The following is a 12,704-nucleotide window of genomic DNA, read 5'->3' on the forward strand; positions in this document are numbered from 1 at the left end:
TGGAAAAAAGTAAAAACCATGGGTTGAGATAACAACAGTTTCAATAAGTGAATTGTTAATAATAAAAATTAAAAAGGAGAGGGAGGGCAAGAGAAAAAAACCCTTAGAGAAAGAAGTAATTCACAATACAATTGCTCACCACCTGCTGACCAATGCAATGCCCATCCCTGAACAGGGATCAGCCCCTTCCAGCCAATTCCCACAGTTTACACAATAAGTATGAGGTTCAATGGTATGGAATATCCCTTTGGCCACTTTAGGTCAGATGTACTGGCCTCGCTCTGCCAGCTTCTTGTGCACCTGCTTGCTGGCAGAGCATGGGAAACTGAAAAGTCCTTGACTTACCAACAACTAAAACACTGGAGTTAAAATAATAGAACTATCAACATTATTCTCATACTAAATCCAAAACACAGTACTGTATTAACCACTAAGAAAATTAACTCTATCCCATCTGTAAAAGACCATTTGCCTGAACATGGAAAAAGACCTCAAGTTTTACACTAAATTCTCTGGTCTGATCACATCTAACTGTTGCTTAGGATTTAAGGTTTTCCAGATTGACAGGCTGTAGATGTATTTAGGTGACAACAGTCCATGAGGTCTCCTGGAGTACTCTCTTGGAGTCAGAAGCTTTCTGGGAAAGTCAAATAACAAGCCCAAGGGGCCTTGCTCTTGATAGAGCAACTTTAGCCCAGTTTCCTACCTCCAAAGTAAGCTTGTGTTACCTTTTTGCCTTGTGTGTACTCTGCATTTAGGACAATATAACTGATCTGTATGTGAAGCTGCAGTTTACCACTATAATCCAAGACATAAAGTAACTCTGCTTATTAAGATCAGCTCCACAGCACACAAACAGGTGTCTTACTGTTGTATCTCATGATGTACTTCATGCTTTCCAAGTTGGTCACCTTGCCCTGGTCTCGACGGAAGATTTTGGCTCTTGGAGCAAGGTCATAGGAGAAATCCATGCCATACTTGACAACGTATGATGCATACCCACTGAGATTGTAAATCTTTTCATGGAAAGGGATATTGTATGAAGGCCAGTAACCTGTCAGAGACAAATCCCAATCTGTTAATCACTTGGAAAAGCTGGATGCTCTTGCTTGTATCAGAAAGAAAGAATTAATTTTCCATGTTCTATTGCCTCAGCAGCATGTCGAGGAACAACACAGAAAACTGGTTTGAACACACTAAGGCAACAGTCACTGGCATGACGAGGGCTGACTCCCAGCGTAACACCACTGGAGACTGCGTACCCAGGCAACCCACCCCCAGACTTCCAGCCTCAGGACTCATCCTGCAAAACAGCTGAGATCAGACTTGCAGGAGCCTGAACATGCAGCATGGCCACAGCCCTCTGGCAGAGGTTTCCCTGCTGAACCTTAAAGGACTGCAAAATCATTTACCTCCACAAACTTCACAGTGAGAGGCCTGAAGTCACTCTGGTTTTGCCCCCTTCCCATCTCACCAAAGCAGAACACACCATGCTGAGATGTCAGGGAGGGACTGACACACACAAACACATGGAGACTACAGACACTCAGCGTGAACAGGAGGCAGGTCAGCACACACGTGCTTTGTGCAGTGGGGGCTGCACATAGCTATAAAGAAAGATGGGGGATTGCTGCACATTTGGCAGTAGATGCCTTTGAAGGTTAAGAAGTGATCAGCAGAGTTGAGCCTTACTCTAACTTTTCCAAAAGCAATCCTGCACAAAACTGCCTGAAAGAAGACCGCTGTGGAAAGCTCTTGTAAAGAGCCAGGAGACCTTCCAGGTCAGAATCTGGGTACAGGAAGTCCTAGAATATATAAAAATAGATAACTATACCTTAACATTTAAATTTTTCTATTGTTTAGGCAGCAAGTATATAACATGAGCTAGACCCAAGAGTAGCACACTTTCAAGTTGTCTCCAAAGCACTAACGTTCCCTTGTTCATTCTCAAATCACACACATCAGGATTTGGCTTAGAGATTTACTATCTGGGCACTGGTAAATGCAGGCCTCTACATATTAAAATCAGCCCAGCATAGTGTGAGGAGTCTGGTGTAAGATGCTCAAGAAAATCAACTGGAACTCACTGGGAGCAATACACACAAATACAAACTGAAGGATATGCAGACAGCATAAGCAATGGAGCACTGTCTGAGCTGAGGCCTCACCAGCTTGGGTCCTGCCTAGGATAGGGAAGACAGGGTATTCCTGTCTGCTGGCATTTGCTTACGTGACCTAGAGCCTACCTGAAGGAAACAAGTTGTGTACAGGCTGTGTTGTAATACAGGCGTCCTCCAGAAATGAGCAACTTGCCAGCCTGTAACGACGCAGGCCCGAGGACACGGATACATCAGTTTCCAAACCAGTAAGGTTTAGCTGTGATTCAAAAAGTTGCTGCTGTCTCACATGAACACAGTGTGTACAGATGACCTCTTTCTCCCACCTGGAAAAACTTGTTAAAATTGCTAAAACAGAGAAAGCTATTAAAGTTCTCCTCTAGCAAGAGCCCTTCTGTGTCTCAGGCTCTGCAAGACTGCAAATCCCATGCAAAGAGTGCAGCAGACAATCTAAGCCAGGCTTTACCCAAGGGCTGCTATAAGCCAGTGAAACCTGGCAGGGTGCACAGTGACAAAAAACAAGTCAAGAGAGACTGCAAAGTTGAAAGGAAGGGATGACATGAAGACAGCAAAAAATCCCATTGAATCAAAATGCTTTCCTCCTCTGCACTTAAGAGAGCAAAAGGTATCAGCAACATGGAGAGACAGAGCAATAAGAATATTGCACATATGGCAGAAGACACTCAGAACCCAGGCTTTGCTCTGATGTGTTGATTTTGATATATTACTCATTCATCATCAAGAAAAATGAAGTGCAGCCTATTCCTATGACCTACTCCTTCTCTTCAGACAGTGTTGCCCTCCCTCACCTCCTCTAAAGGATTTCTGAGTTTTCTTTGTCAATATACAGAAAGCACCCGGACATCTTTGCCTGGAAAGGGCAACGTAAGAGATTCCTGGTAGTGAGAACTCATCTGCACTGCCCTACAAAAACAACAGAAGCCATAAAGAAAAAAAATCTTTCAATTTTCAAACCTGCATAAGGAAATGCTTCATTTTTCCTCAGTACAATGTTTACTACAGCAATACTTGCTTTTGTTAACCTGAGATTTCAATTCTCATTCTCTGTTGTTTCTAGGTTTATGCTTCAAAGAGACTTAAAAAGCAGATGCTGGTGGCAAACTCACTCTGACCAAACTAGCGTGCCCAAAGTGCATTATCTTGGGACACCTGCTACCTGGCAATGATGGAGCTTGCCAGGGTCAGCTATTCTACAAAGGCTTTAAGCCAGCAGTGGTCTTGAGAAAGATAAACCTCCTTCACCTGAGCTGCTCCAAGCACCTGGGAACAGGGCAGGGGCCTTGATGGGACTTGCCTGGTGTCCTGCATGGCATGGAGGAGTTCAGATCTGCTGCTTACAGCAGCTGAGGTCTCCAAAACTGCACTTTGGCAGGGCTTAGCTCACCCTGTGCATTGAAGGCTGTCCTCCTAATGTTTAAATTCCCAGAGACTGACTGCTCTATTATCCAGTATGCACAAGGTACACTTAGATATCTGGGAAAAGACATACTGTAGGTATGAAGTGTAACTTCTGTAGGTAATGTGTAACTACTAATACATGCTGCCACCTTTGAGAACAGAGCAGCTACAACATCTCTGAGGGAAGAAGTGGTCACTGTGTGCCCAAGCCCAGGAGTTGGGCTGAGTCCTACAGAGAATGCTACACAGCTGCTCCAAAATCATTGCTGAAAAGGAACTCAAGGTATCTGCCAAGCCTGGCCTCTCTGCACAGGTATAGCACTGCCATGCTGGGGCTGCAATGTTTCCAGTGCCAGAGCTAGAGGGTCTCTGTCAGCTTCTTTGTCTGCATCCCATGCACAACACAGCATTGAGAAGCCCAAGGTAAAGGAAGCCAAAAGAGACTGACAATGTGGCAATGCCTGGAATAAGCCAGAACTTTCCAAGAAGCTAGACACAAGGAAAAATTTCAAAGAGAACCAAGCCCAGCTGCTAACATAGACAAATTTCCCATCATTTTGATGATGAGCAATTCATCAATTTATCCCCTCAGCATGTGATTAGGGGAAGGAGCACAAAGCACCAGACACACTTAAGGTTCAGGCTTTTTGTTGATGTTGTAAGTGTCTAGTAAACACTTGAAATTAAACCTGACAGTGAATGTTCTGATTGACCAAGATTTTTGTTTGTTTTCTGTCAAGTTCTTGCTAGTCTTGCTAGGGAATTAAAGAACCTTTTAAAAAGCAAATATTTATCAGAAAACAGAGATCCAGAAAAGTTCAGGAGATTAATTTAACATAGAACTTCTTTGGTATTCAAAGATTCATCTTCTTGCAGGGTGACCCACTCAACAATCATTTTGAGTAGCCCACAGCATCACAGTTATTTAGTACTGCCCCAAACAGATCTCACATACTCCCTCATTGGTCTCTACAAAAGGGCAAAATAATACAAGAAAAAAGGCAAGGATACAGATAAGCAAAGAGATAAAGTCTATTTTTCCCTCCTCTGCTTCTAGGAGACACAGATGTTTACTGCATTGCTGCCACAGCATACCAGATAAATGAATAGATTGCAATTCATCCAGATGCAGAGGGATGCTCACACAAAGCTGAGGGTTGCTCACACTAAGCTTCCTTACTTTAAACTCAGGACTAGTGTTCAACAAACCCTTCCCTGGTACAAAACACAATTCTCAGTCGGCATGAAGAGATGGTTTTTCTAAGCCAATAACTACTATAGGAGCTATTACCTTTCCGTAGAACATTTGTTTGATCAGAATACTCCACAAGGGTTGGGATCTGCTCGACAATGTACAATGCACCATCATCAAGGCTCCTCTGCAGCTTGACCTTCTTCAGGTCTAGAACCATGTACTGATTGTTGTAGGTTCCTGGGTACGAGAACAGAGAGAACATGTCCTGCCAAGGGAAGGAAACAAGCACAAGAGGTAGAGGGAACACATCTTTTTTCCTAAGATGCATATACAGGTGTACTTACCAGAGTTGCACTTGGAGAAGGTCTCTGCCCAAGTTTTGCCATCATTTGCCATCATGTTGGCAATGCGGACCCTCTGCCAAGCTAGCAAGGATTCAGGCACCACTTGCTTAATGAGGGTTTCATTATAAACACTGTTGGTAGTCTGCAACATTACCAAGCCGCTGCCCAGTATGTAAAAGTCATCCAGGGACACCAAAAAGCCTTAAAAAGCAGTAACACAAAACCTGTTATCTTTGTGAACCTTTGATATACTCATAAAACAAAACAGAGATAAGTGATGAGGATATGGATGAGTCCATGCGTGTGTGTGTGAACTGAAACTGTACAAAGATTAAAGATGAGGTAGTAACTTCTGCAAGGGCTTTGGGCCCACCTGTCAACACAGTTTGAAATGAGAAACTGTCACGATTTCAAGACACCTAATTCTTTGTCTAAAGCATTTGCTTTGTGTTTGTATGCGAAGCCTGCAAGCTTCTCCATAAGTCAACCTATGTCTTATGCTAAGGATTACATACCCTAAATGCCTGTCAAGTGTTTGTTTCTAACAAAGAAGTGAACTAAAAAAATATAAAAATTCATCAATGAAAACCAAAGCAAAGTACAAACTCCACAAAAACACTTTCATCAACCAGAATCAGTTTTAGATTTTTACTCTGTAAAGACAACATAAATTCATTTAATTAATTTGAATTATTTCCCTTAATTAACTCCTTCTGTATTAAATCAAGCAGAAAAGTCTTCCTTCTAGTTTAATCTTTTCCTAAGTATTCTTAAAAGCATCTCAAGACACGGGCATCTCTTAAAATCATAAACCACATCCTGTATATAGAGGAGAAGCTCTACCTACTCCTCTTCCTGACATGTTGTCACGGGGGTTTTTTATTCCTGCCAGCTCTGCAAAGTCAATACAGCGATGGATCTGTGGGCAGGATTGTCTTCCAGGTTACATACCAACAGAAGTGCTAGGTCCAGTTGCAAACCCTTTGCCAGGAGGTGGCATACAGAGCTGCAAAGGTCAGCTATATGCCTTGGATAGTATGGGGATTACTTGTACAGCAGAAATAACTTGGCCTTTAGATTACTCAGCAGAGACATGGCTGCCAGGCTGGGGAAGAAAGGTTGTTAACCAAGCTGGTCATGGGGAATCATACAGAGCCTAAACTCCTGTTAAGAAGTTTTTAATAGCATCCGTCTTCAAAGAGTACAAAATGCTAAAATGCTGTGTTACACCATAATAATTGAGCTCCTCTATGAAATCTTCCACAGCAAACTTTATTAACACAATCTGCAAAGGTCACCAACCTATGGCAGCAAGTAAGACAACCCAGCTTTGCCTCCTACTCCTGGGCTTTTATCAAAAGGCAGACCACCTTTAAGCAAAAGTAATCTTTAAGGGCTCTAGTTCAGCAAAATTTCTTTAAAGAAGCAAGGTCTCAAATTAGAACAGATCCAGGAACATACACTGTGTGGACATCTGTTCTCTAAAAAAATATCAGTATAGAATAGACTGAGCACCCTGGCATCTGGTATTACTCACGGAGATAGAGGCAATACATTATGTACATTATCAGCAGAGATCTCCCTCAAATAAGTAAGGAAATGGGAAACATCCTAAACTTGGCTCTGCCAGTCTATTTTATACACGGACTTGGGATACTCTAGCAATAATAATCTGCTGCATAACAAGTCAAGTGGTGCTTGCCCAAACACAGGCAATAATTGAAATTGTTGAACCAATTGTGATGTGAATTGAGCATCAATTCCTGTGGGTGACAATGCCAAGTGTCCTATTTCAAAACAAACTAAGTAATTTCTCTCTTCAATTTCAATCAACAGCTGAGATAGAACAGAAAAACTTGACTCAAAACAAGTGCTAACACAAGGAAAGATGCTGAATGAACTGAAGGTTGAACTCTGTAATTCAAATAAACTGCAAAGCTCAGCTAAGCTGAAAAGAAGGGGATTTCCTTCTGGGCCTTAGTATTTACCAAGTTTTATCCTGAAATGTTTTATAACACAACATGCCCTCCATGATACACCATTACTAACTTAATAATTCCAAGATGGCATTTTGATTTAAGGCATAGGCAACTCTGAAACAAAGGGAAGCTAAAACACAAGCAACAGGTTACCCACGGTAAAGACATCCAGAAAAATAAAACCTGGGTAGAGAAGTCTAGAGATATCAGCAGATGTTTGATGTCCTCTTGAGCCATTCTTCTAAGTGTGTATGAGAATCTGTGGTATATGAAGGTGTTATCTCACTGTATGCTTCTTCTATATTTTTCCTGTAAAACCATCTCTGCAAACCCACTTCCCATTTCTGTTAGGAACACTCAATCAAATTTGTTTTGTTTCATGGGTTTTTGGGGTTTTTTTTAACCCCTCCCTCCAATGAACCTGACAACTCTACAGAGAAACAAGCAAAAGTACTTCTGATTGCATATTCTGGATCTGATCCATTTAGATTCCATTTCCAAATGCCACTGGAAAACGGAAGTTTCCAGAACATGGAGTTTCACTCACCATGACATGAATCAGCTAAGCAAAGCATTTTTTGCAATCTGAGCCACAGTGTTCTCCAGAAAGTCAGCACATCAAAGAGCATGTGGGTGGCAGCACGTTCTGGGGTACTATTGTTCTGAAAGAGGTAGACTGCTGCTTTCTGAACCAGACAGCATCAGCTTTTTTGATGTTTTAAAAGGTCACTGTGCTCTTTCAAGTGTAGCAAGGCTCAGCTTTACAGGCTGGAAGTCAAAGCTATGAGGTCTAGCCCATCTCTCAGGGCTGGGAGTAGCTCCTAGCTGAGATGCCCAATGCTCTAGTGTATAAACGCACTTGAATATGGGAAAATAAAGGTATTCTCTGGATTAGCAGAGAATCAGCAGCTGCTTCTCATGTCAAGAGTGAACACCCATCAGCTGCCTCCCTTCCACTTGCACATCTCTTCTAGGCACTAAGAAATAGCACACACCACACTATAGCTCTGGTCTCATCTCCAAAGCTCACCACACCTTCCTTTGCTTCCCTCCAGGTTTTAAACAGATGCTGGAGGAAGCAGGAAATGGTCTGGCAATATCTCATGAGCAAGGTAGTCCTGAGAACAAAGGCTACCATCTTTTCCATGGTTTGTTCCTCCCAGCTCTTCCTCAAGCTGTGGGGAAGGATTATGCTGCATTAACACCAGATTGCTTCAAAGCAAGGGACACAAACTACCTCTCTCTCCTGCCTTAGCATGGATAGATAGATAGACAGATAGATATGTATATGACATGTATAGTCACCCATCAAGACAACTTGTGCCATCTTACTCCCACATCACCACCTAGCTCAACTCAGAAAGATCCCAATAATGGACCAGAGGAGGAGAGGTGGAAGTCTTCAACTGTTCTTTTTCAGCTGTTTTGTTTAAGCTGCTAAAATCATATTAACATACTTTAAAAGATCGTGTCTCAGCACAGAGAAGGTAGTTCACTATCCAAACCAGAGTGCTTAGTCAAAATGGCACATTCCTGCTCTTAAATGGAGTCCAAAAGAGCTCCATCCAAATGGATGAAAATCCTGGAAGCTGCAACCCCCCTGCTATCCAAAGAAAATCACAGTTAGTTTGGCTCATTTCTTTGAATGCCTCAATGGGCAGTGTAAAGAACTGACCAGAGGTGAGGAGGGAAAGGGGCACAGAGGGAGGAGAAGTGCAGGTTCCTGTCTGATCCACCACTGGATATGTGGCACAAAACATAGAACCTACCTTGTCTCTATCACTTCCTTACTCCCTCACAGGAGCACAGCTTCATTCAACATTTGTGAGGAACAGTAACATTCTCTGTACAATTTCAGTTCTCTCTGCTATGCATTGATTCACAAGCCACAGGAAGTACTCGTGTCCAGAGCTTGAAGAAGACAATGAAGCTCAAGCTTTCAGTTCAGAGACATTCCTCCTTTCCAAAGGTTCACAGAACTGTCTTACGTGCAGCTCTGCAGACAAAGACTATGAGCAGAGTTCAAGTGAGAATTCAGGTGAGTTAGTGTGGAAATGAGCAGCAAGTAAAGAAATCATTCTGCAAAAACAGAGATTACAACTCCCATTAATTCCCACTTGACTGTGCCTCTGCAGGACTACTGCTGCTCTGAAAGGGAGAAAGCAACAGAGAAGATATGCTGTTAACAATGGACATTTGAACTTGGTGGCAGAACACTGGTAACTGCTGGCGAAGCTGGGATGGACTCTAACTCCTGCCTGTCCTCCTACCTGCTCACTCACAACATGAGCAAAGAAGTGCAAGGCCCTCCAGCTGCACCACAATGCACACCCTAACACAAATCATGGTTAGTCAGTAGCCTCAGAACCTCCAAACTGAGTCACAGCTAATACTAATTTTTGCAATCTAGTAGCCTGTCTTTTGAAATTCAGTAAATAAAGAAATAATATGGATAATTTTATTCTGTGACCCCAGGAGAAATCATGGATTTGGCATATTCCTTCTCAGAAGACAAATGATCCCTTAACATTTTCTGACACACCTTTTGGACAGCTGCATAATTTTACTTTATATCCTATCTTACTGGATGACAACAATCGTTGAATAACTCACTTAAGTGTGACTGAAGGCCTAGAAGGGCACCTGTCTTTTAGTGCTCTCTGTTTCCTCCAGAAGTTAAAAGTTCTGTGTCCACAGGATCATGTTACTATTCAGGTGAGATTACTAGGTAGGCCTTTCTTACTGGTTCTTATGTCTACCAGGACAGAGACTAAAAGCCAGAACATTTATGCAAGTAGACATTACAATTGTCAGGCTGAACCACGGCCAGGAGCTGCAGATTCCAGAGTCAGATGCTCTGAAAATATCTCTCATCATAACATGGAGCAGAGGAATTTGGCAGTTGCCTCCTTCCTACGTGATGTCCCTGGAGCATTACTAGGCCAGTGCTTACTCATGCCATGGAAAACTGCAGCTCTGTGAACTACACCCACAGCTAATGCAATTTGCTGCAGTCAATGGACCATGCTTGCCTAGTGCTTGTGATAGCACCGTGCAATCAGCAAGCACCCGGTGCATACCACAGGCCTCTCTAACTTCACTGTAGCCATGGGAACTATGCTTTGCAACAGTTCTCACTCATCTTGTTGGTAGAAGTACACCTTCCCACACCACTATGCCAGAGTCCACATGGCAATAGGAGGCTTTAAAATCAGCCACCTCCGCAGACCTCAGCCCTCTCAGGGAAGCACACTGGGATTTTGTATGCCAATGAACAGACCCCCAACTGTCGCCCTGATTTTTTAAGATTTTCTAAGCCTTCTGATGTTTACATTCTTGTAGCAAACTTTCTCACACACTTCCTGTAAATAACTTATTGTTTTGCATTCTTTTATAGAGGAAGAGAAATTTGATGGACCGTAGGTTTGTCCAGTGTCATTGGAGAGGTGGCACTTTCCCCCTCCAATCCACTGTCACTTTTGGAAAAAAAACTTTCCCTTTTCTTCACCTTGAGAGCAGCAGTGTGTGCGCTCGTGTTGTTTCGTGTCCTGTACTGACACCAACCATTTCAGCAAAGCAGTAGCTGATTTTCAGGTATCCTGCAACACACTATGCTTTGCCAGTCTCATAAAACCATAATATTTTTATTTCCTTATACAAAGAATCCACAAAAGGGGACAACTGAAAGACATCACCACAGGCATCCACTAAAATTAAAATAATAAATGCTCTGTGTGGCTGATCATGATCCCCAATTTTGAATCTGCAGCATAATGCAGCATACAACAGTTGCTAAACAGAGCCACATTCTTGCCAAGGGTAGTGCTATCATCGGTATTTCAGCTGAGAGATATGAGAGCCAGAATAACCTCATGAACATTCACATGACGATCAGAGCTCAGAAACCTTTGCTTTCAACCAAATTACACAGGCTTGGCAAAATTCCTTGCAACAAGCAAGTGAAATTCCTCCAAGGCAATCACAGATAACCCAAGCTCTTCAAAGGCTGTGCACTCAAGAGACATTCAAACTACCCCTACTCCCTTCCTCAAATTAAAAATCTCAGTTGTCAGAAAATGCTGCATTCCTGAGGAGGGTCAGACCCCCACAGAAAAAGTCTTTTTTTCAATGTGAAATGACTGCAACTGCTTTTCAAAACATTCTCCCAGTCGCAGTCTCAGGAGACCCTGCCATGAAGAACCCTTGCCCTTACAGTAAAGCACCATTACTCAACAAAGCACATTTTGAAATCATCAGCCAACAAAATTTCACGAGAATGAGAGACTCTGCTATGGTACTTACTTCATTTAAAAAGTTTTATGAAGATTTTTGACTGTTTAGGTATTTTGAACTTGAAATTTCACCTCTAAAACTTTACGCCATGTCAGCTCTAAGAGGGAGTTACAGATATGCTTCGGTTTTTCACGCTCCCATTTCTTGGTGCTATTCTGTACATATTTGTTTGAGAAGCACATATTTTGCTCCTCAAACATTACTTGCTGGCAATTTCTAACATTTGGCCTAATCCTCCCAAAAGAATATTTTTCTAAATATTTTGGCTGGCTATATTACTAACGCACCAAATAAGCATTAAAACATACTCTCCTCTGCAACAGCTTATAGAGAAGCTGGAAAAGGAAGATGTGGGGGAAAAGGAAAAAAAACCCAAAAAACAACAAAACAACTGAAAGCTCCTGAACCCAAGACCAAAGAAGCCGATACACTTTCAAACAGCAGGTGTTTGATACTCAGTAATAATCCCATTACAGTAGGAGTCACGTCACAGTGGTAAACAGAAGCACTCAAAATTGTTGTTACCAAACATGCAAATGCTACAGGCATGGTGAAGAGTTCAGCACTTGAGATGACTGCAGACTACACAAGCAGAATTCAAAGCAGCATGTTTGTGCCAGAGGTAAAATATTTAACCAGTACTATTCAGAACACTAAAGGTGATTAATCAACAACAAAAGACAATGACAACAATATCATGTTCAAGACAGAAAATTCAAGCTGGCATTTTGTCCTCTTGGTGGCTAAAAGTTCTAAGGTGGATTGAAGCCAATGCTTGTTGAGTTACCATCCTTTTCACAGCCAGGACAGCTACAAGACAGTAAGGTGGTCCATGCTAAATTGAATATCTACATATTTTTGGTTTTCTTGACTTTACCTGGGTAACTACTGAATGAGACACGGCCAGTGCTGGTATATGGATCAACTATATTGAAGTTCCAATGCTTGTATATTCTCAGTGTGGCTGCATAAGTAAACCAGCTGGAATGGGCAAAATATATATTCTCATATCCGGGTAGAACCTGGAAAAGAGAAGCAGAAAGATTAATAATTTCAGACCTCATGATATTCTGCATGTTTTCTACTTGATAGAAACTGGGAGAACTACTTGTTTTAAGTAGTTTGATTAATTGCATTATTGAAGAAAGAGCAGATTCTTGTGCTTTTAGCTGTGTACTAAATGAATTTCTGAAACCTATAGAAACAATTCTTGCCTATGTGTTGTTTTCAAAATAAAACATCATGGGGTTATTTGGGATACCTGCATTACATGGTATAGGTTTTCCTCCAGTTTCATTTGGCATATTTCTATTCACACATTCAAATCACATATTTTCAAACATATCTGACATCAATT

The 12,704-nt window shown here is 41.9% G+C and overlaps 1 protein-coding gene across 1 annotated transcript in view; it reads right to left on the reverse strand.

Moving 5' to 3' along the window:
- PLBD1 (phospholipase B domain containing 1) overlaps positions 1-12,704 on the reverse strand; it is a 38,002-nt gene that overhangs the window by 2,600 nt on the left and 22,698 nt on the right. Inside the window, exons 6-9 of the mRNA XM_036400204.2 lie at positions 12,225-12,369; positions 5,076-5,276; positions 4,828-4,968; positions 869-1,054 (exon numbers count right to left, since the gene is read on the reverse strand). Coding sequence (XP_036256097.1) covers positions 869-1,054; positions 4,828-4,968; positions 5,076-5,276; positions 12,225-12,369 — 673 coding nt within the window. The remainder of the gene's footprint in view (positions 1-868; positions 1,055-4,827; positions 4,969-5,075; positions 5,277-12,224; positions 12,370-12,704) is intronic.

Source organism: Molothrus ater, chromosome 5 (assembly GCF_012460135.2).
Source record: "Molothrus ater isolate BHLD 08-10-18 breed brown headed cowbird chromosome 5, BPBGC_Mater_1.1, whole genome shotgun sequence".
Lineage (NCBI taxonomy): Eukaryota > Metazoa > Chordata > Aves > Passeriformes > Icteridae > Molothrus > Molothrus ater.